General features: G+C 42.0%; 1 protein-coding gene across 2 annotated transcripts in view; it reads left to right on the top strand.

The window, feature by feature from the left end:
- The window catches only part of LOC118400170 (SH3 and PX domain-containing protein 2A-like), an 87,104-nt gene extending 70,120 nt beyond the window's left edge, over positions 1–16,984 (top strand). Inside the window, exons 8-14 of one of the 2 annotated variants that reach the window (XM_035796736.2) lie at positions 359–472; positions 2,599–2,682; positions 4,802–4,919; positions 5,051–5,412; positions 5,510–5,559; positions 10,817–10,936; positions 11,567–16,984. In XM_035796736.2, the coding sequence (XP_035652629.1) occupies positions 359–472; positions 2,599–2,682; positions 4,802–4,919; positions 5,051–5,412; positions 5,510–5,559; positions 10,817–10,936; positions 11,567–13,468 (2,750 nt within the window). In that variant the 3' untranslated portion in view covers positions 13,469–16,984. The remainder of the gene's footprint in view (positions 1–358; positions 473–2,598; positions 2,683–4,801; positions 4,920–5,050; positions 5,413–5,509; positions 5,560–10,816; positions 10,937–11,566) is intronic. The other variant, XM_035796745.2, reaches the window with a different exon arrangement.
- The last annotated feature ends 7,797 nt before the right edge of the window (positions 16,985–24,781 follow it).

The following is a 24,781-nucleotide window of genomic DNA, read 5'->3' as shown; positions in this document are numbered from 1 at the left end:
TCTCTCTGCATTGTTGGGAAGGGCCCATTAGTAAGCATTTCACTGTTAGTCTACACCTTTTGTTTACAAAGCATGTGACTAATAACATTAGTTTTTATTTGATTTTGATTAGAGAACCTGTCGGTGATAGAGAATAGTTCATGTTTTCTCCATATCCATTAGTCTTTCAACCACCCCAGTCATCCAAGGAACATTTTGAATCACGGTCTATTAACTAGAACAAACATTATTCCTGAAATGGAGGAGGAACACTTCTCTAAAGTCATTTATAAGATTATAAACCATACTGAAAGATGCTGTCCTAGTCGACAAGCACCCCACAAAATCTCAATTGACATCCCTCTCTCTGTGCCCCCAGGCTGGTGGTTTGTCAGTACAGCGGAGGAGCAGGGCTGGGTCCCTGCCACATATCTGAATACCCACAGCAACACACGAGATGACCTGGAGCTGGGCGCCTCCAAGTCCAGGGAAGGTAAGAGCTCCACACCGCTGTGAATACAGGAAGAAAACCTCAACATTCAGAATACAGTATACAAGCTGCACCACAAAACAGACCACGTTAACTGGGTGAAATTTGTGGATGTGCAATATCCCACAACCTCCAAGACCGCTGTACCCCCACTTCCCCCATCTGTAGATGGGTACAGTAGTCTGACTACCACCCCCGAACCACCAACGACTGACGTTAACGTCCGACTTTCCCCCAGTGTGAACAACCTTCTTTGTGCTGCTGCCACTATAAACACCCCTGAACAAGCTCCAGAGTCAGCCCTGAATAAATACCCTGGAGAAGGAGTGTCAGGGCCTAAGCCACAACTCCGGGTTGAGGTGCACTGAGTGACGTACTGAAATTCAATGCAATACTAAAACGAGGTTACCTCCTTGGAGTTTAGGAGGGTAAACGAATGAAAGAGGTGCATGTTTGGTTCACTGTAGGGATTGAGCTGTGAGGAGTTTGTTTATGTGAGTCAGTCACTAGCCAAGTCATGTCTGAAGATAATTATTCCGGGCCCTGAGATAAATCATGTCAGTTTATACAGACTGATTATGAAACAAAACTAGAAGATATTGATGAATGTTGCTCTGTCTGTGCAATGGTTGAATGCTGCTATATTCTGCATTAAAACCTACAAATCTGCATCAGCCTATTGCAGACAGTCTGAGCACTGATGGAGGGATTGTGCTTTCCTGGTGTAACTCGGACAGTTGTTGCAATCCTGTACCTGTTCCACAGGTGTGATGTTCGGATGTACTGATCCTGCGCAGATGTTGTTACACGTGGTCTGCCACTGCGAGGACGATCAGCTGTCCGTCCTGTCTCTCTAGCTCTGTCTTAGGCATCTTACAGTACGGACATTAAAATGTATTGCACTGGCCACATCTGCAGTCCTCATGCCTCCTTGCAGCATGCCTGAGGCACGTTCACGCAGATGAGCAGGGACCCTGGATATCTTTTGGTGTTTTTCAGAGTCAGTAGAAAGGCCTCTTTGGTGTCCTGAATTTTCATAACTGTGACCTTAATAGCCTACTGTCTGTAAGCTGTTTGTGTCTTAACGACTGTTCCACAGGTGCATGTTCATGAATTGTTTATGGTTCATTGAACAAGCATGGGAAACAGTGTTTAAACCCTTTACAATGAAGATCTGTGAAGTTATTTGGATTTTTACGAATTATCTTTGAAAGACAGGGTCCTGAAAAAGGGACGTTTCTTTTTTTTGCTGTGTTGAATATGGCTTTAGCTGAAGATGTTGATGTTCGGAGGCTATGACAGTCTAATGGTGAATCTGTCCCTCATTGGGAAGACTGTCACATTAATGAATAACACTTGGACATGTTCCTACTGAGGGTGGTCATATTTCATCATTTGTTTTTATTTTCATGAGTTCTGTAATACCTATAATAGGCCTTAGATTGACTCATCCAATATAATGGTCATCATTTTCAATATAATGGTTATCACAATGGATATGATTAGTGTTCTGGAGGAGTATGTGGGTCAGTTGTTGTATATTTTTGAACAACGACTTCTTTTATTTCCTTTTTTTCAATAAATGTACATTTGCCCTGAAATCTGAACTGCCTGTTCATCTTCGAGATTAGTGCTCTGGTTTAGTAATGGGAAGCTTTTTTTTGAATTAGATATTTTTATAAGCCCTGCCGTTTATAGTGTTGGCATGTGACTAAAGATCATTCCCATCTCCTGCATTTAACTAACAAAAACAATCAACAATTACAGACCTGGCATAGAGCTGCTGCCAAAGGAATTCAGCTGGTCTATTAATTGGATGGCATTCCCAAGCAGCAATGTGTGCCCCAGATGCTCGTGCAGGACAGGATGGGAAAACCATGCTAATAACCGCACTAATTACAAGCCACAGAGAATCTGTCCATAGTTTACATTTCCTGTATAACGTGCATTCACCCGCTTCATCCACCAGTCCTTCTAATGTAATGTGGTGTTGTAGTTTCCATGTTCGCCATGTAAGTAACTCAAGTCGGTCCTTTAGTTGATTCCATGTTGTTTGTACATTGTGTCTTTTCTGTTTATCTGCCAATTTGTGTGTGTGTATGTGTCTCGTCACCATGTGCGTGGGTCAGTCACTAAGCACCGTAAGGCCCATCTGAAGAGGCTGGACCGGAGATGGACCCTGGGGGGAATGGTCAGCAGGCAGCAGAGCCGAGGTGATCAGAGACAGGGCGCCAAACTCCTCCTCCTCCTTCACTGCTCATCCTTCTATTCTCTGATGTCCCATTTTCCTGAACCCACTGTACCTTGTCCTGTCTTATCTTTCATACCTGATGCCTAATGTCTTGGTTTGTGTCGTATACTGTCTTCTACACCATCATGATCCACACCCAATAACCACTAACATCGTTCTAAACCAGGTAATTAACAGTCCAGACATGTCATTACAATGCTAAATTGTTTTTTACATCCACAATGGTGGTTTTCAGAAGTTGCAGGTTTGACCTTTTGCTAGAAGATCAACATCGGAAAACATTGACCATCTTGTTGTTACTCAGTTTCTGCACTTGAATGCGGTAGTGTTGGAAGAGATTGTGTTATGTAAGCAATTTATTTTAATTAACGGCTATGTGCAACTCCAATCTTTTCTGAATTACAGCTATAGAATCACAACAATCTAAAAGTTGGTAGGCCGCATTCAATATTTTGCCACTTTAGTTGGCTTTGTTACGAGCCAAATTAAACATGTACACATACTGTATGTACTTTTCAAAAGAGCTAAAAAGCCAGACGTTTATCAACTAGAGGTGTTTAGAGCAAGCAGGTCTACCGATGGATCAAGCTAATGAAGAATTGTATTCATCTGTTGGGAGTAAGAGTGAAAGTGTTTGTGCTTGCACACATTACACTTGCCTTGAGACAGGTTTTTTTGACAAGGGATGCAGGTTGGATTGCTGACAGCGGAGTGAGGATAGGCTATTTGAGTCCAGCCCAAGGTTTGTGCTTGGCAACAGTGTCCACAGCGCGCAAGAAAACTAGCCTCTGGAGTAAAAATAACTTTTTCAACTGCAAGAACTAAATCTTGCCTGTGGGGAAAAAAGCAGAAATAGCGCTGACTGCAGGAAAATTGTTTATAAAAGTTATGCAGGCGATGCATGTTGTGGTTAACATAATATCTTATTCATAGGTTCCCCCCGACTGTAGGCCCCTGTAGGGAGTGCCCTACCAAGCCTTAAACAGAGAGACTGGAAGTCCCATAAGTCAGTGCTAGGGAAAACAAAGCATTCAGGAAGTGGCCTTTTCGGTTTTATTCACAAGGCCCTACATCGTCCTATTTCTTTGCAAGTAAAATACATTTTTACTGCATCCTTATTCAGTCCTTATAAATCCCTGATTGAGACTCAACAGGAGTTGAGGAAAGGAGAGAGTTATTAGATATCAGATAGGAATCCAGTCATTCCAGTCTTAGCATGCAAATAGGACATCTCCTCTCTACACCATTGGGCTGTGTTCCCTCCGCCTGTCTGTGTTTTACGGTGTGATGAGATGAGACCTCTGGTCTTTAATGACAGGAAGTACTCTGGCCTTTTGGGAAATTACAAATCAAGATGGCATCTCTGTTCTCTATCATCTGCTAAGTTTACAGAGGCTGACCGCTACCACACCATTAGTCCACTCTGTCATTAGAACTGTTTTCACCATTTCAAGAGATCAGTGTTTGAGTTTATTTTGTCCCATATTTACACTTTGTAATTAGCAATCATGACATAAAGGCAATGTAATTATCAGTTCCTGCAGGAAGACATTTACAGTATGAAGTGAGGGACATCATATTGTTAATTAGAGTTTCCCCGATTATTTAAAGCCTTTGATGGTAAAATGCTGGATATCGTTGTGGATCTGACAGAATCAATCACATCAGAACTACACACAGAAATGTCATCAAGTCCACAGAATTCTATACTTCAAGCCTATATGCAGTATGTCTTTATTTACTTTCACTCACGCAGAGGTGTTTCTACAATCGTTAGGAATTGGATAGGATAAGTAATCCTTCTCACCCCCCCCCCCTTTAAGATTTAGATGCACTATTGTAAAGTGACTGTTCTACTGGATGTCATAAGGTGAATGCACCAATTTTTAAGTCGCTCTGGATAAGAGCGTCTGCTAAATGACTTAAATGTAAATGTAAATTACTTAAATGTTACAGTTCCTCCTATAAAACGTTGACATATTTTTCATTTGTTTGAGTAATGTTTTGTTTTTGAAGCAGTATAGGACATTTGAAACTGACGTGAGTCTCTGTGTTCCCACGTCCTCTCTGTGGCCCGACAGAGGAGAAGTATATGACGGTGCAGCCATACACCAGCGAGGGAAAGGATGAGATCGCCTTTGAGAAAGGAGTCATCGTGGAGGTCATCCAGAAGAACCTGGAGGGTTGGTGGTTCATCAGGTAAGGCCATGATTTGTGCTCCAACCACAATATAAACGGTTGCCTGTTTATACTGTCTCTCAATTATGGTTATTCTCACTCATGACCACCCCTCTCTCCCCTTTCCTTCCATTCTCTCTTCCTCTCCCCAGGTACCAGGATAAGGAGGGCTGGGCCCCGGCCTCCTACCTGAAGAAGGTGATGGAGGACTTCTCTCCCCGTAGTTGTAATAAGAAGACCCCTTTGACTGGCCCGGTGGAGATAATCAGCAACATCATGGAGATCAGCAACCTGCTGAACAAGAAGGCCCTGAGTGAGAAGGACGTGCAGACAGACGGCCAGCCAGAGGACAAACCCCTAACCACCCCCTCCCTGGTCAAGAGGCAGATCAGCCTGCCCATACCGTGCTCTAGCTCGGACTTCAGCCCTGGTGGCGCACTGGTGGATGTTAAGGGCAAAGTAGAACCAGCCTCTCCATCCATAGCCCGCATCGCTCCTCACAGAATAGAGATCGGTGAGTTGTCATTCAGAGACTGAATTGAAAGTTATAACGGTTTGTTAAACTAATACACTCACAAAATGTTATATCTATCAAATTTTGTTCTCTCTAGGCTCCCCAATCCTCAGACAAAAGCCACCTCCTCGCAGAGATGCAACTCTGGTCAGTATGAAACAAATCATAAATCCTCTATAGATGTAAAGTCCCCTAATTAGGGGGCGATCATCATTTTCCTGTACAGAAAATTATGCCAATTTTGTACTCTCACTAAATATGATCATATCCATTTTACAGTTATGAGGAAGGTGGAATCTTGTAGTTAGTCATTTATAATTTGATTGTTACTATATGAAAAACAGCGCCACCAACTGGTGATGGACTCCGAAAATGAAGGTGCCGGTTTAGATAAGGGACAATCACTCTGGGTACCCGGTTAGAGGCACAGTGACAATCAGGACATGGACTCAAGTTCAACACTTTTATTGCCTCAGACACACACAGCTTTATGGTGGAGTTGAATGAATGGTATACTGAGAAATGCAAAGAAACGGGAAATATGTGTTAAAAGGTTTATGGTGTAATAGCAGATGATGAGTAATAATGACATAAGCAGAAATATGGCATATTATACAGTAACATAATGACAATAACAACTAGCAGCAAGGGTTTAGCACTAGTACAAACTAGGATGTAGCAGCATAGCCTAACGTGAAATAGCATAGCATAAATCAATTAGCATGAGGGAGCAGGTAATAGTAACAGAGTAGCATAGCTTAGCAGTAATGCCAAATGACTAGCAGTACTAATCAAGCAATTAGCATTAAGTAATGATAGCGCATCATTCGCCTTAGCAATTAGCTAACAGTGGTAAACAATGTATAATTGTCTTATGAAGTGCAATGGTAATAACTATAAACCAGCAATAATAACTTATAAATAGCAGTAAACATGATATAAATTGTTCATAGAGTGCAATGATAATGGCTATAAACCCCAGCAACAATAGCAGCAGTAACAGTAAAATAACAGCCAGGCTGTTAGACAACTGCCATTTTAGGCCATAGGGGCCCATTCTAAGGGAATTTGCACATGACATCAACTAAACAAACAAGTGCAGGAGTTATTAGCATGTTTTAACCACTGCTATGTAACTGCTAGATTATTGGACACTCAACAAGAAGGTCTGACGCTCTTACACTTCAGTGTTGTGATGCCAAAATTCTAGCAAAATGTATAGCGCATAGAATTAAAAAGGTATTGTCGGATATGAATTCTAATCAGACAGGTTTTTTACATGGACGATAAATTGGAGATAATATAAGTACTGGAAACAATAGAACACTTTGAAACATCTGGGAAACCAGGCCTGCTATTCATAGCTGACTTTGAAAAGGCTTTAGAGAAAATACGACTGCAGTTTATATATAAATGCCTGGAACATTTCAATTTTGGAGAATCTCTTATATAATGGGTTAAAATCATGTATAATAATCCACGGTGTAAAACAGTAAATAATTGTAAGGGGTGTGTAACTGGTGGAAGGGAAGTAAAACGCAGGAGAGCAGAACTTGGTAAATAGCCAGAGCCGTTTAATAAACATAACTACCGGCATACAAAAAACAACAAACACATGGGCACCAAACCCGTATCGCACCAGTCACACAATGCACACATACTTACAATGAACAATTCCCAACAAGGACATGGGGGGAAACAGAGAGAACATACAACATGGAATTACGGAATTGAAACCAGGTGAGTGTGAAAACAAGCCAAAACAAATGGAAAAATGGATCGACGATGGCTAGAAGACCGGTTACGTCGACCGCCGAACACCGCCCGAACAAGGAGAGGAACCGACTTCGGCAGAAGCTTCGGCCCAACCTAAACCGCAGAATAATGGCTACTTCTGAAAGTTTGAAACTGTTGAGGAGTAAAACAAGGTTGTCCACTATCGGCATATGTATTTATTATGGCCCTCCAAAGGTTAGCTATTAAAATCAGATCCAACAATAATATCAAGGGGTTAGAAATCCAGGGTTTAAACACAAAAGTGTCATTGTACGCTGATCATTCATGGTTTCTTTTAAATCCACAATTAGAATCCCTCCACAGCCTCATAGAGGATTTAGATACTTTTTCTAACCTCTCTGGATTACAACCAAATTATGATCATGTACTAAATGATGTATTGGATAACTAAAAATACATCTTTTACATTACTGTGTAGTTTACCGATTAAATGGTCTAATGGTGAAGTAGACATGCTCAGTATACATATCCCCAAATAAATAAATGATCTCCCTCCAATATATTTTAATAGAAAGTTAGCAAAAATAGATAATATCTTGCTACCATGGAAAGGAAAATGCCTGTCTATTTGTGGAAAAATCACCCTGATTAACTCTTTAGTCATATCCCAGTTTACCTATTTGCTTATGGTCTTGCCTACACCTAGCGAACAGTTCAAATTAAATGGGCCTATTTATATAATGAATATGAATTCGGAGGGCAGAAATTATTAAATATTGAAGCATTAGACTTTAAAGGCTAACTTAAATGTATGGAAATGTCTCCTCTACCCAAACTTAGGAAAGGGGAAGGGGGAAGGGTGAAAAAATAGGGAACTTGTTTATCGGCCCTGCATTAAAGACCATAATTGGTTAAAGAAAATTGTGATAAATAAAAAAGTATAGAAGTTTCATTTAAGGACCAACAAATTGACAGTTGTGCCATTAAGATTGCAAAATAGTTACGAAGAGATTTTCGATGTACGGATTCCATGGTACGTGTTTATGAACTGGTACACAAAACGACATCAGATTGAAATCTTAGAATTGTTCATTTTGAATTATTATACAAAATTATTGCAACCAGTAGAATGTTATAAATGGGGGATACAATCTTCCCAGCTCTGCAGATTTAGCTGTGAAGAGACAGAATCAACCATTTTTTAATGTCCATATGTAGCTTGTTTTTGGTCATAGATGTAGGAATGGCTGAAGAATTGCAACATTTACTTGGAGCTAAATCTGCAGATAGCACTACTGGGTGATCTGAAAAGTCATAGTCAATCGATCAATAATATAATACTTTTAGCACATTTTTTTATTTACAATCTGTAAAAAATTATGAGAATAGAAAGGTTCAGAACTTTTGTGAAACATCACAGCACAGTTGAAAAAGAAATGGCAAATATTAATCCAATATGGATGGTGTTAAAATATAGATGGGAGGGGTCGAATGAAGCTGAAGGTTGGGAATAATAACAACTAATAACAACATGATAACTAATGTAAAAAATATTATTTCTGTATGTATATGTGTATATGTTTATATATATTTGCAAAAAAATATACGGGGGATTGGAAGTGATGCTGAGATTGATGGAGCTACAGTCTTCCAATTCATGCGGTTGATGCCAGGGCTCTGTGCAGGCCAATCAAGTTCTTCCACACCGATCTCCACAACCCATTTCTGTATTAACCTCGCTCTGTGCACGGGGGCATTGTCATGCTGAAACAGGAAAGGGCCTTCCCCAAACTGTTGCCACAAAGTTGGAAGCACAGAATGATCTAGCATATCGTGCTGTAGCGTTAAGATTTCCCTTCACTGAAACAAAGGTGCCTAGCCGGAACCATGAAAAACAGCCCCAGACCATTATTCCTCCTCCAACAAACTTTACAGTTGGCACTATGCATTCGGACAGGCAGGGTTCTCCTGGCATCCACCAAACCCAGATTTGTCTGTCGGACCGCCAGATGGTGAAGCTTGATTCATCATTCCAGAGCACGTGTTTCCACTGCTCCAGAGTCCAATTGTGGCGAGCTTTACACCACTCCAGCCTCATCTCTTGGCATTGCGCATGTTAATCTTAGGCTTGTGTGCGGCTGCTCGGCCATGGAAACCCATTTCATGAAGCTCCCAACGTACAGTTATTGTGCTGACATTTCTTCCAGAGGCAGTTTGGAACTCGGTAGTGAGTGTTGCAACTGAGGACAGATTATTTTTATGCCCTACACGCTTTAGCACCTGGCGGCCCCGTTCTGTGAGCTTGTGTGGCCTACCACTTCACAGCTGAGCTGTTGTTTCCACTTCACAATAACAGCACTTCCAGTTGACCGGGGCAGCTTTAGCAGGGCAGAAATCTGACGAACTGACTTGTTGGAAAGGTGGCATCCTACAGTATGACGGTGCCACGTTGAAAGTCACTGAGCTCTTCAGTAAGGCCATTCTACTGCCAATGCTTGTCTATAGAGATTGTATGGCTGTGTGCTCGGTTTTATACACCTGTCAGCTGCTGGTGTGGCTGTAATAGGTGAATCCACTATTTGAAGGGGTGTCCACATACTCTTGCATGGCTATTGCCGAAATTCTCTAATAACCTACAAAGAAGAACAATGTGAACACTTTACCATTTAAATAACAATAATAACATGTAAAGTATAAGTACAAAGTATTAGGCATTTAATAACCATTGTAAAAAGCGAATTACCCTCAACAACATTATGTACAGTACATGCCCTGGTGGGTGAAGAGAATCACTTACTCATCATCGACGCATTCACATCACACCAGGGAGGTTCAGAGTTTAGAATCCTTTGCAGAAAAGAGCCGATAGAAATGTCCAGTTGTGGCAGCCTACCGCCCTTACATCAAAAATCAAATCAAATCAAATCAAAATGTATTTGTCACATACACATGGTTAGCAGATGTTAATGCGAGTGTAGCGAAATGCGAAATGCTTGTGCTTCTAGTTCCGACAATGCAGTAATAACCAACAAGTAATCTAACTAACAATTCCAAAACTACGGCCTAAAGTTCCTATCGGATCAAGGTCAAGGAGGACCGGGTCAAGGGTCCCATGAAAGGTCAGAGGTGTGACCTGTAAACAGACACTTCACTCCTCCAAGGCAGAGGGGGAGAGCATCCTTCCCACTGCAGCAGACTTTCAGTAAATGTAAGCAACTCTATACTCAGGGGGAGAGGATTTTTAACACTACGTATATTTATAAAGTATTTGAGTCATTTCAAGGCCTATTCCTCAACTTGTTGACCTAGTCCTATTCCTATTGAGTCATTTCAAGACCTATCCTCAATTTCATATTTTAATATTTTGATCATATTTTTACTATGTACTTGTGCTTTTGTCCTAAAAAGTGAGTACATTAGGCAATTTATAAAAACATTGGTCAAGAATGATGAGATTGTAATCTTTCTTGCAGCATTACTAGTTATTCTTTATGGCCTTCTCATGATAAATAATTACTTTTGGGTGTGTCTATTTAGGGGGAAATCGACATCTAACAGGATCGTTATTTTAAATTGGAAGTTGAACTCTATGGCCAATTATTATTGTTTCCTTTTAACAGTATCAGCTGTGCAATTCACATAATGCTGTAACATTTTTTCCACTCAGGGATTCAATTTACCCTCGCCACCAGAGCCCCCTACTGTTGAAGCAGAGTACTACACCATTGCAGAGTTCCAGTCCGTCATTTCAGATGGCATCAGTTTTAATGGAGGGCAGAAAGCAGATGTAAGCTTCTTTTATCTATACTTTGGAGTGCATGCATGTCCAATGTGTTATTGTTTTTGACCTTGTTCAGTTAAATTCTTGAAATTTACAGATACTGCAGATACTGTGGCTTATTTTAATTTTTTTTTTTACCCCAATTTCGTGGTATCCAATTGTTTTAGTAGCTACTATCTTGTCTCATCGCTACAACTCCCGTATGGGCTCGGAAGAGACGAAGGTTGAAAGTCATGCGTCCTCCGATACACAACCCAACCAAGCCGCACTGCTTCTTAACACAGCGCGCATCCAATCCGGAAGCCAGCCACACCAATGTGTCGGAGGAAACACTGTGCACCTGGCAACCTTGGTTAGCGCGCACTGCGCCCGGCCCGCCACAGGAGTCGCTGGTACCCGATGAGACAAGGACATCCCTACCGGCCAAGCCCTCCCTAACCCGGACGAGGCTAGGCCAATTGTGCGTCGCCCCACGGATCTCCCGGTCGCGGCCGGTTACAACAGAGCCTGGGTGCGAACCCAGAGTCTCTGATGGCACAGCTGGCGCTGCAGTACAGCGCCTTTAACCACTACGCCACCCGGGAGGCCTGATGATGCCTATTCTTACCAATAAATTCTCTCTGTTCTGTTTTGTAGGTGATCGAGAAGAACTCTGGTGGCTGGTGGTATATCCAGATTGGTGAGAAAGAGGGCTGGGCTCCCTGCTCCTACATCGACAAACGAAAGAAGCCCAACCTAAACCGCAGAACCAGCACTCTGAGCCGGCCCAAAGTCCCACCCCCAGCCCCACCCGTCAAGAAGCAGGACTCTGAGGAGACTGTCCCTACCAGCATTCCTGGTTCCGAGGCTCCAGAGTCCCCTGCATCTCCCGGAAGGCCTGTGTACGAGGAGCCAGAATATGATATTCCTGCCATTGGGTTTGATCTGGAGTCAGAGTTTGAGTTCCTCAGGACAGATGAGTCCTCAGCGGATGGGAAGAACGAGGATAGCTCCTCAGAGAAGGGCTCTCACCTTTCCTCCAAGCCATCTCCGTCCTCTTCTCTCCATAGCGCCTCCTTCAAGATGGGCGAGTCGTCCGAGGACGTGGGGCAGGAAGAGGAGGAGCCTGAGGGAGAGGAGTGTATCTATGAGAATGACTGCTTCATGCCTTTCAGAGAGATGCCTTATACACAATCCAGTGGCGACTCAGACTTCCTGAAGATTAGTGCCCCGTTGGAGACTAGCAAAGCTGAAAACTCTCACTCCATGTTTGGGGCAAGGAGAAAAGGGAAGACTATCCAGCTGAACGGCAGCCAGTCCCTGTCTCAAACCAAGGCAGAGGCCGGGGCATCCAGCTCCAAACCTGCCTCTACAGAGTCCAACCCAGATCTCTCCAAGCAGTCCAGGCCCAAGAAGGACAAAGAGGAGCACAAGATGGGCTCCACCAAGTCCTCCACCAAACCTAAGCCATTGGTCAGGCCTAAGCCCCAGCTGGCCAAGGCCTCCAGTGCAGAGAAAATGGACATCGGCAGCCTCCGGAGACAACTTAGGCCTATAGGCCAGCTGAAGAAGGGCTCCAGAGGAGAAGACTTTGAAACAGCCTCTGTCATCTCCTCTGAGGACTCTGTGTCCTCCCACAGCACCTCCGACATCTCCTCCATCTATTCTAAAGGCAGCCGGGGAGACTCAGACGAGGGCTGCAGTCTCTACCGCACCACAGAGGCCTATGAGAAGGTCCAGGACTCAGAGATGAGCTTCCCTCCCGGGGTGGAAGTGGAGGTGCTGGAGAAGCAGGAGAGCGGCTGGTGGTACGTCCGCATGGGCGACATTGAGGGCTGGGCTCCAACCTTCTACCTGGAGCCTGTCAGGCAGCTAGACGACAAAGCTGGGTCAGAGTCCGATGGCACCCCTACCAAACTGGGCAGCCTGAGCAAGTCCAACAGCCTGGAGAAGAATGAGCAGAGAGTCCAGGCCTTGAACAACATCAACCAGAGCCTAAAGAGGAGCATACCACCCATCCCCTCCAAGCCCTTTGGCTTGTTCAATGGCTCTCAGAAGAACATTTTGAAACAGCAGCAGGTGGTCAGGCCTCAGTCGGTCTTCATCTCCAAGCCAATCATCGACGGGCCAAACCCAGTAGGCTCCCTTAGGAGGGGTGAGTCACTCAATTCCACTGACCACCCACGCTCTAGTCCCACCTTGCGCCGCAACGCTTCCTTTGGTACTACCCCGCGGTGCCCAGTGCCGAATGGTAACATGGCAAACCGGAACAGACCCGGCACGGGAAGCTCCGAATCACTGGGCCGGGGGACTCAGAGGAACGGTCTACCTATTTCCACGGTGAAACCCAAAACCCACCTCATCCACAACAACCTCCGTGAGGTGTATGTCTCCATAGCGGATTACCATGGTGATGAGGAGACCATGGGGTTCCCCGAAGGAACGACTCTGGAGGTTCTGGAGAGGAACCCTAATGGGTGGTGGTACTGCCAGATCCTGGACGGAGGTCGACCTCGAAAAGGCTGGGTCCCCTCAAATTACCTGGAAAGGAAGAGCTAGTGACACACTAATATTCAGTGCATGTGCAATCAGGTCAGAGACCATGGAAGACAGTGGAAATGGACATGGAAAGACACTGTTTTTTTACAGTGTAAAAATGGAAATCAGAAGAGACCATTTATAGTATCATTGAAGTGGTATACTTTGTGTTTTCTAAACTGAGGGTGGCCAACCAATCCTGCATATAATTAATTACTTGACATTTTATTATTATAATCTGAAGTGACAAAGAAAATCCTTCAAAGTATACTTTTTTGACAGGATTTTATCTATTCACAGACAGCCGGGGGTTGGAACAAATACCTTTGGCATTAAAATCAGCAAAAGATCAATCAAATATTTAACAAAATAATTAAACAATGTGGTTGATTTGATGAAATGTGCTTTTTAATCCAAAATGGAAGAATAATGGGATTTGGACACCATTGGAAGAGCTTTGGACAGCTTTGGCTGATCATGGTGAGATTTTGTGATATGATAACATTACTTAATGATCTCCAATGGGCTACAAATTATTCACTTCTAATGATATTTGATCATATAATGTTTTTTTAATGATTTCTTCTTTAAAGGTCCAACGCAGCCGTTTTTATATCAATATCAAATCATTTCTGGGTAAAAATAAGTAGCTTACTGTGATTGTTTTCAATTAAAATAGTCAAAAATAAACAAAAGTAGCTTGTTAGCAAATAGCAATTGGTTTATTAACTCATTTACTCAAATAGCTTTTACTCTAAAAGGGCATTATCATATTATTTTACAATTTCACAGTATTATTCCAACATCATAGTGTGTAAATATATATACAGTGCATTTGCAAAGTATTCAGACCCCTTCCCCTTTTCCACATTTTGTTACGTTACAGCCTTATTCTAAAATGGAGGAAATCCTCAGCAATCTACACACAATAACACATTACGACAAAGCAAAAACAGGTTTTTAAAACCTTATTTACATAAGAATTCAGACACTATGCTATGATAATCGAAATTAAGCTCACCTGCATCCTGTTTCCATTGATCAACCTTGAGATGTTTCTACAACTTGATTGGAGTTCCTTGATTGGAGAAACTTCCAGAAGGACAACCATCTCTGCAGCACTCTACCAATCAGGCCTTTATGGTAGAGTGGCCAGACGGAAGCCACTTCTCAGTAAAATGCAGATGACAGCCCGCTTGAAATTTGACAAAATGCACCTTAATGTCTCTCAGACCATGAGAAACAAGATTCTCTGGTCTGATGAAACCAAGATTGAACTCTTTGGCCTGAATGCCAAGCGAAGCGTCACGTCTGTAGGAAACCTGGGACCATCCCTACGGTGAAGCATGGGGGTGGAAGCAGCATGCTGTGAGGTTGATTTTCAGTGGCAGGGACTGGGGGACTAGTCAGGATTGAGGGAAAGATGAACAGAGCAAAGTACAGAGAGATCCTTGATAAAATCCTGCTCCAGCGCGCGACCCTAAGTACACAGCCAAGACAACGCAGGAGTGGCTTTGGGACAAGTCTCTGAATGTCCTTGAGTGGTCCTGAAAATAGTTGTGCAGCAACACTCCCCTTCCAACCTGACAGAGTTTAAGAGGATCTGCAGGGAAGAATGGAACAAACTCCCCAAATACAGGTGTGCCAAGCTTGTAGCTTCATACGCAAGAAGACTCAAGGCTGTAATCCCTGCCAAAAGTTTTTCAACAAAGTACTGACTAAAGGGTCTGAATACTTATGGAAATGTAATATTTCAGTTTTTTATTTTTAATACATTTGCAAAAATATCTTAAAACCTTTTGTTGCTTTGTCACTATGGGGTATAATTTGTAGATTGACAAGGATTATTATTTTTTTAATAAGGCTATAATGCAACAAAATGTTGAAAAAGTCAAGGGGTCTGAATAGTTTCCGAATGCATTGTATATATAACACAGAAAAATGTAGTTTTTGCCTGCACTGGACCTTTAAAGCTTTTTGCATGTTTAAAATGTTTTGTTTAAGTAAACATTTATCTTGAAATGTTTTGTATGTTGTATTTAAAAGGTCTGTTGCTACACCTTCTCATATGTTAAATGTCATCTGCAGAATGTCTTGTGCATGTTTTTAAGTCCCTTTGTTATGAAGCTTAATGTATATTTCATGTAATATTGTTTCATATGGCTAATGTGTGTATGGCATATTGTTGTCGAGCTTTGTGAATGTGTTCTATCAGTTCATTACAGCATGTAAGTCATTTGAAACCTCTTAAAAGCTACAGTCTGAGATTTGAAAAACAAAAATAAACAGCTGAGGGATAGGGCTAGGACAATTTTGGTTTATGACAAAGACAGACAGTTGTGCTGAAGGAATTTATAAGAATTTTCTTCCAGAATCAATGGGTAAATATGAAGAATTGAAATAAACATTAAACAGCTTCCCAAGTTGCTGACTGTAGCTTTAATGTAATTCTTTATCAATGTTTCATGATTTTCTTGATGACACTCTACCTAATGTCTTATACGTACAGTATGTATCATTCGCCACCTTAGAAGTGCATTTCTGCTCTGGTCTTGTGACAAAATAAGTCAGCCTACTGTATATTAGAAGGAGTGGTAAATCAGCAATTGTTTTTCGCTCTTCAGAATCATCTATTAAACCGTAAATTTGAATTAACTACCTTTTAAGGTGTTTGCTAGGTTGTAAAATTAAAAAAATAAAAATAAATGACGAGCTGCTTATGCACCTCCATTATTCCATTTAATTTACCAGAGCAAGGAATATTTGACTTGAATATTGGAATTGAGGCTTTGCATTGGCTTTCAAAACCAAATCCCAGCGATGTGTTGAATAGCAATTCTAAATTGTGATCTTATCTGAGAGGGAACAAATCAATTACATTTAAAATCCTGTATTTATACCACAAGGAGCTTGCAGGCAGCAGTGCAAATGCATAAAACAATGACCCACCTGGTGCTACTCATAACTCATATGGGGAAAGTATTGATACTCTTGCCCCTTTGAAAAGGAGGCACATACAGTATTTAAAAAGGTGTACTCTTAATAATGCTGTGTAGTATAAATGTTTATGTTTGAACATATATTCTAGCTACATAACATTTAAATAAAGTATTTCAAGTAATTCATTCCCTATTTTGAACTAACATCTAGTTACATTGAGTTAATCTTACCCTGTTTTACATAAAATGGAATAGAGCTGATTTATCTATGGATAGGTCACATTACATACTTTCTTGCCCAAGCACAAAATTCTCAATTTATTTTAATGAAGCTGGCCCTCTTATGGCTGATGTTCAAGACTGCTGAAAGATGGTTCCAATGAATGATCCTATTCTGCCAGTTTTATTTTACATACCAAGTGTCCTTTGTCATTGTCTGCTGGACAGTATGGAATCTAACTTTAGTTGTAGAGCTTGCTACATTACAGAAATGTTATTTATATTATTCAGCAGAGAGAACGTTCATTTTATGATTACATGTGAACAATAATAATGAATTCATTGTGAATAAATGCACTTTCTGCATTACCTCAGTGTGCATTTTGTTTAAAGATGTCATTCTTTTACAGAATGAATTATGATTATTTGAATTTCTTCATCTTGTATGTTTCAAGGTATGAGACACCTTGGGGGTAATGCAAACTAAAGTGCCTCAAACCTTACGCATCATACTATTCAAAGCAGTGAAGAAAAGAGATGCAACAGATTGACTGGCTGTCTTCATTTTAGGTAATGAGGCTGTTATGATTCTCAGTAGTTAAGTGGATTTCTCTGCAAGAATCTGATCTTGTGCATTACTCTCTGAGCTGAATTTGTGTTGCTTACTCCATAATATTGCATTGCTGTTGACCAGCCGAAGCTCACTATAGTTTCGTATTGACCCTACTGGATGGGCTGTTGATACTTAGCGCAAAATAACCTGCCTGCTAGCAACAACATGACAGCATTTTGGTATTTGTTTCATTAGTCCATTGTTGATATAGTCCCAAAATGTCGGCAATCAAGTTTTGAAGATATACAGTGCAATCAAAAAGTTCAGACCCCTTCCCTTTTACATATTTTGTTACCTTGCAGCTTTATTCTAAAATGGATTAAATAATTATTTTTAAATCACATTTAGATAAGTATTCAGAATTTTTACTCAGTACTTTGTTGAAGCACCTTTGGCAGCGATTATAGCCTCGACGCTACACGCTTGGTACACCTATATTTGGGGAGTTTCTACCATTCTTATCTGAAGATCCTCTCAAGCTCTTTCAGGTTGGATGGGGATGGTTGCTGCACAGCTATCTTCAAGTAATAATATAATAATAATAATAATATAATAATAATAATAATAGTCTCTCAAGAGATTTTCGGTTCAAGTCCTGGCTCTGTCTGGGCCACTCACGGACATTCAGAGACTTGTCCTGGCTGTTTGAAATTTTTGCCAATGTTTTTATTTTATGCAGAAATACCTATAATTAAATAAGTATTCAGACATATTTGCTATGAGACTTGAAATTGAGCTCAGGTGCATCCTGTTTTTATTGATCATCCTTGAGATGTTTCTTCAACTTGATTGGAGTCCACCTGTGGTAAATTCAATTGATTTGGCATTATTTGGCAGGGTACCTAAACATTTATGCAGCATTGAATGTCCCCAAGAACACAGTGGGCTCCATTTCTTAAAATGAAGAAGTTTGGAATCACCAAGACTCATCCTTGAGCTGGCTGCCCGGCCAAATTGAGCAATCAGGAGAGAACGGCCTTAGTCAGGGAGGTGACCAAGAACCCGATGGTCACTCTGACAGAGCTCCAAAGTTCCTCTGTGGAGATGGGAGAACTTTCCAGAAGGACAACCATTTCTGCAACCCTCCACCAATCAGGCCTTTATGATAGAGTGGCCAGACGGAAGCCAGATTCTCTGGTCTGATCTAACCAAGATTGAACTTTTGGCCTGAATTCCAAGTGTCATGTCTGGAGGAAACCTGGGACCACCCCTACGGTGAAGCATGGTGTTGACAGCATCATGATGTGGGGATGTTTTTATGCGGAAGGGACTGGGAGACTAGTCCGGATCGAAGGAAAAATGAATGCCGCTAAGTACAGAGAGATCCTTGAGGAAAACCTGCTCCAGAGTGCTCAGGACCTCAGACTGGGGCAAAGGTTCACCTTCCAACAGGACAATATCCCTAAGCACACAGCCAAGACAATGCAGGAATGGCTTCGGGACAAGTCTCTGAATGTCCTTGAGTGGTCCAGCCAGAGCCCGGTGAGACCTGAAAATAGTTGTGCAGCGATGCTCCCATCCAACCTGACAGCGCTTGAGAGGATCTGCAGAGAAGAATGGGATAAACTCCCCAAATACAAGCTTGCAGCGTCATACCCAAGAGGACTCAAGGCTGTAATCACTACCAAAGGTGCCTCAACAAAGTACTGAGTAGAGGGTCTGAATACTTATGTAAATATAATTTCAGTTTTTTTATTTTAATACATTTCCTAAAATTGTTTCTTAAAAAATAATAATAAAAAAGTTTTTGCTTTGGCATTATGGGGTATTGTGTATAGATTGATGAAGCAAAACATTATTTAATACATTTTAGAATAAGTCTGTAACATAAAATCATTTGGAAAAAGTCAAGGGGCCTGAATGCTTTCCGAAGACACTGATAAGTTTAGCCGATTTCAATGTTCAAAACTTGTTGCTCAATCTGCAGTATGTCTGCTGCATAGAGATGAGAGAGAGCCATGAGAAAATACATTTTGATCAGTCATGGAAATAGAAGAGCTGAAAACATGTTGGCTCACTATTTAAAAAGAAGATTGAGCACAAGCTAAGAAATATACAGGAGTTTTGGCGCATGTGCAGCCAACTAGCGCTACAAAATGTGTTTTCCCCCGATCACTAGCTGTAAACTGAGAACATTTTTACTGAGGTTATCAGAATCATACCTAATAGGATACCTAATGCCTCCACAGACCAAGTAAACCATGTGGAGCCTCCCACCATTAGCTCTGACAAATTGAAAACCCTAGTCATTGGTGACTCCATTACCCGCAGTATTAGACTTAAAACAAATCATCCAGCAATCATACACTGTTTACCAGGGGGCAGGAATACCGACGTTAAGGCTAATCTGAAGATGGTGCTGGCTAAAACTGGCGAGTGTAGAGAGTATAGGGATATTGTTATCCACATCGGCTCCAACGGTGTTAGGATGAAACAGTCAGAGGTCACCAAGCGCAAAATAGTTTCAGCGTGTAAATCAGCTAAAAAGATGTGTCGGTATCAAGTAATTGTCTCTGGCCCCCTCCCAGTTAGGGGGAGTGATGAGCTCTACAGCAGAGTCTGACAACTCAATCATGGTTGGAAACTGTTTTCTGCCCCTCCCAAAAGATAGAATTTGTAGATAATTGTCCCTCTTTCTGGGACTTAACGGCGTAACGGCGTTCTTCGTTTGTAGAAAGAGAGTCGGACCGAAATGCAGCGTGGTGGTTACTCATGACTTTAATGAAAAAAGTGACACATGAAATAACTATACAAATACAAAAACAACAAACGGAACGTGAAACCTAATACAGCCTATCTGGTGAAACTACACAGAGACAGGAACAATCACCCACGAAATACAAAGTGAAACCCAGGCTACCTAAATACGGTTCCCAATCAGAGACAACGAGAATCACCTGACTCTGATTGAGAACCGCCTCAGGCAGCCAAGCCTATACTAGTCACACCCCTAATCAACCACAATCCCAATGCCTACAAAAACCCCAATAAGACAATACAATAAACCCATGTCACACCCTGGCCTGAACAAATAATTAAAAAAACACAAAATACTAAGACCAAGGCAGGACAGGACTCACCCACAAACAGGACCAAGCCTGGCCTGTTGAGGAGTGACAGACTCCATCCTAGCTGGAGGGGTGCTCTCATCTTTTCTACAAACATAGACAGGGCTCTAACTCCCATAGCTCCACAATGAGATAGGGTGCAGGCCAGGCAGCAGGCTGTTAGCTAGCCGGCCAGCTTAGTGGAGTCTGCCACTAGCATAGTCAGTGTAGTCAGCTCAGCTACTGCCTTGACCTAGGTTGGGCAAAACTAAACATGGCGGTGTTCGCCTTAGCAATCTCACTGGAATAAAGACCTCCTCTATTCCTGCCATTATTGAAAGAGATTGTGATATCTCACATCTCAAAAAGTCATGGCAGATAATATTCACATTTTTGGTGACTTTAATATTCAAATGGAAAAGTCCACAGACCCACTCCAAAAGGCTTTTGGAGCCATCATCGACTCAGTGGCTTTTGTCCAGCATGTCTCCCGACCTACTCACTGCCACAGTCATACTCTGGACATAGTTTTGTCCTGTGGAATAAATCTTGTGGATCTTAATGTTTTTCCTCATAATCCTGGACTATCGATCATTTTATTACGTTTGCAATATCAACAAATAATCTGCTCAGACCCCAACCAAGGATCATCAAAAGTCGTGCTATAAATTCTCTGACAACCCAAAGATTCCTAGATGCCCTTCCAGACTCCCTCCTCCTACCCAAGGACGTCGGAGTACAAAAATCAGTTAATCACCTAACCGAGGTACTCAATTTAACCTTACGCCATACCCTAGATGCAGTCGCATCCCTAAAAACAAAACAAAAAACATTTGTCATAAGAAACTAGCTCCCTGGTATACAGAAAATACCCGAGCTCTGAAGCAAGCTTCCAGAAAATTGGAACAGAAATGGCCCTACACCAAACTGGAAGTCTTCTGACTAGCTTGGAAAGACAGTACCATGCAGTATCGAAGAGCCCTCACTGCTGCTCGATCATCCTATTTTTCCAACTTAATTGAGGAAAATAAGAACAATCCAACATTTATTTTTGATACTGTCGCAAAGTTAACTAAAAAGCAGCATTCCCTAAGAGAGGATGGTTTTCACTTCAGCAGTGATACATTCATGTACTTCTTTGAGGAAAATATCATGATCATTAGAAAGCAAATTACGGACTCCTCTTTAAATCTGCGTATTTCGCCAAAGCTCAGTTGTCCTGAGTCTTCACAACTCTGCCAGGACCTAGGATCAAGGGAGACACTCAAGTTTTTTAGTACAATATCTCTTGACACATTGATGAAAATAATCATGGCCTCTAAACCTTCAAGCTGCATACTGGACCCTATTCCAACTAAACTACTGAAAGAGCTGCTTCCTGTGCTTGGCCCTCCTATGTTGAACATAATAAAAGGATCTAAATCCACCGGATGTGTACCAAACTCACTACAAGTGGCAGTAATAAAGCCTCTCTTGAAAAAGTCAAACCTTGACCCAGAAAATATTTAAAAAACTATCGGCCTATATCGAATTTCCCATTCCTCTCAAAAATGTTAGAAAAAGTTGTTGAGCAGCAACTCAATGCGTTCCTGAAGACAAACAATGTATACGAAATGCTCCAGTCTGGTTTTAGACCCCATCGTAGCACTGAGACTGCACTTGTGAAGGTGGTAAATGACCTTTTAATGGCGTCAGACCGAGGTTCTGCATCTGTCCTCGTGCTCCTAGACCTTAGTGCTGCTTTTGATACCGTCGATCACCACATTCTTTTGGAAAGATTGGAAACCCAAATTGGTCTACACAGACAAGTTCTGGCCTCGTTTAGATCTTATATGTCGGGAAAGATATCAGTTTGTCTCTGTGGATGGTTTGTGCTCTGACAAATCAACTGTAAATGTTGGTGTTCCTCAAGGCTCTGTTTTAGGATCACTATTGTTTTCACTATATATTTTACCTCTTGGTGATGTCATAATAATATTAATTTTCACTGCTATGCAGATGACACACAGCTTTATACACAGCGGAAACATGGTGAAGCCCCCAAATTGCCCTCTCTGGAAGCCTGTGTTTAAGACATAAGGAAGTGGATGGCAGCAAGTGTTCTACTTTTAAACTCGGACAAAACAGAGATGATTGTTCTAGGTCCAAAGAAACAAAGAGATCTTCTGTTGAATCTGACAATTAATCCTGGTTGTACAGTCGTCTCAAATAAAACTGTGAAGGACCTCGGCGTTACTCTGGACCCTGCCCTCTCTTTTAACAAACATATCAAAACTGTTTCAAGGACATCTACGTAACATTGCACAAATCAGAAACTTTCTGCCCAAAAATTATGCAGAAAAAGGATTCCATGCTTTTGACACTTCTAGGTTAGACTACTGCAATGCTCTACTTTCCGGCTACCTGGATAAAGCACTAAATAAACTTCAGTTGGTGCTAAATACAGCTGCTAGAATCTTGACTAGAACCAAAAAATGTGATCATATTACTCCAGTGCTAGCCTCTCTACACTGGCTTCCTCTTAAGGCAAGGGCTGATTTCAAGGTTTTACTGCTAATCTACAAAGCATTACATGGGCTTGCTCCTACCTATCATTCTGATTTGGTCCTGCCGTACATACCTACACGTAGGCCTCCTAATTGTCCCTAGAATATCTAAGCAAACAGCTGGAGGCAGGGCTTTCTCCTATAGGGCTCCATTTTTATGGAATGGTCTGCCTACCCATGTGAGAGACGCAGACTCGGTCTCAACCTTTGTCTTTATTGAATACTAATCTCTTCAGTAGGTCCTATGATTGAGTGTAGTCTAGCCAAAGAGTGTGAAGGTGAATCTCTACTGGGATTCTTTGACTCTAACCCTATTACAGGGGCTGAGTCACTGGCTTACTGGTACTCTTCAATGCCGTCCCTCGGAGAGGTGCGTCACTTGAGTGGGTTGAGTCACTGATGTAATATCTTCCTGACCGGGTTGGCGTGGCGGATCTTCCTGTCTGGGTTGGCGTGGCGGGTTGTACCGTGGCGAAGACATTTGTGGGCTATAATCGGCCTTGTCTCAGGATGGTAAGTTGGTGGTTGAAGAAATTCCTCTAGTGGTGTGGGGGCTGTGCTTTGGAAAAATGGGTGGGGTTATATCCTGCCTGGGTGGCCCTGTTCGGGGGTATCGTCGGACGGGACCACAGTGTCTCCGACCCCTCGTCTCAGCATCCAGTATTTATGCTGCAGTAGTTTATGTGTCGGGGGGCTAGGGTCAGTCTGTTATATCTGGAGTATTTCTCCTGTCTCATCCGGTGTCCTGTGTGAATTTAAGTATGCTCTCTCTAATTCTCTCTCACTCTTTCTTTTTCTCTTCCTCTCAGAGGACCTGAGCCCTAGGACCATGCCTCAGGACTACCTGGCCTGATGACTCCTTGCTGTCCCCAGGCAGTGCTGCTGCTCCAGTTTCAGCTGTTCTGCCTGCGGCTATGGAACCCTGTCCTGTTCACTGGACGTTCTACCTGCCCCAGACCTGCTGTGTTCAACTCTCTAGAGACTGGTCAAAGAATAGTGGAGATACTCTGAATGATCGACTATGAAAAGCCAACTGACATTTAATCCTGAGGTGCTGACCTGTTGCACCCTCGACAACCACTGTGATTATTATTATTTGACCCTGCTGGTCATCTATGAACATTTGAACATCTTGGCCATGTTCTGTTATAATCTCCACCCGGCTCAGGCAGAAGAGGCCTGGCCACCACTCATAGCCTGGTTCCTCTCTATGTTTCTTCCTAGGTCCTGGCCTTTCTAGGGAGTTTTTCCTAGCCACCGTGCTCCTACACCTGCATTGCTTGCTGTTTGAGGTTGTAGTCTGGGTTTCAGTACAGCACTTTGTGACATCAGCTGATGTAAGAAGGGCTTTATAAATACATTTGATTGATTGTTACAATCCTATATCCTCAAGGGGGCAGCATAAGCACTCTCGAACAGCTCAGTCCAAATGTAACTCTCAAATCCTTGTTTCAACACTATACCAATAGATTATGGCTTACTTGTTTGATACAGAATTTTGATATCAACATAATTATTTTAAGACAGCTATGAACCTGGAATTGACAACAGCTTTACATACCGGACAAGGACATGCTAATGAAATACACATTTGGAGACTACTAGATTTGTTTTAGCTCAAATGTCCAACAATTACACTGAACCAACAGTGCACAGCTTTGATAAGTGTTTGATAGTGAGACAATTTCAATTCAGTTTACTTTAATTCACCAACAACCGCACCCAAAGGGTGGGTTAAAAAAATCGGAATAATACTCAGATGTCTGCCACCAAAGCCCTTAACTTACCGGCATGTTTGAATGAGGCCCAGGTTCATTCAGAGGTCTAAATGGAAAGTCTGTATGTAGAAAAGAGAGATGATATACTGTGTCCATGTCAGTTTTACACACGGTGGCTGTGTCTCCCCTCACTTTTGAGAAACTTGGTCCATGAAAAATGGTTGCCGCTGCTTGTTTCATGTCCAGCCATCA

This window comes from Oncorhynchus keta, chromosome 2 (genome assembly GCF_023373465.1).
Source record: "Oncorhynchus keta strain PuntledgeMale-10-30-2019 chromosome 2, Oket_V2, whole genome shotgun sequence".
NCBI classification, from domain to species: domain Eukaryota; kingdom Metazoa; phylum Chordata; class Actinopteri; order Salmoniformes; family Salmonidae; genus Oncorhynchus; species Oncorhynchus keta.
The sequence above is the reverse complement of the archived record's forward strand: the minus strand, read 5'-3'. Positions and strand labels throughout refer to the sequence as shown.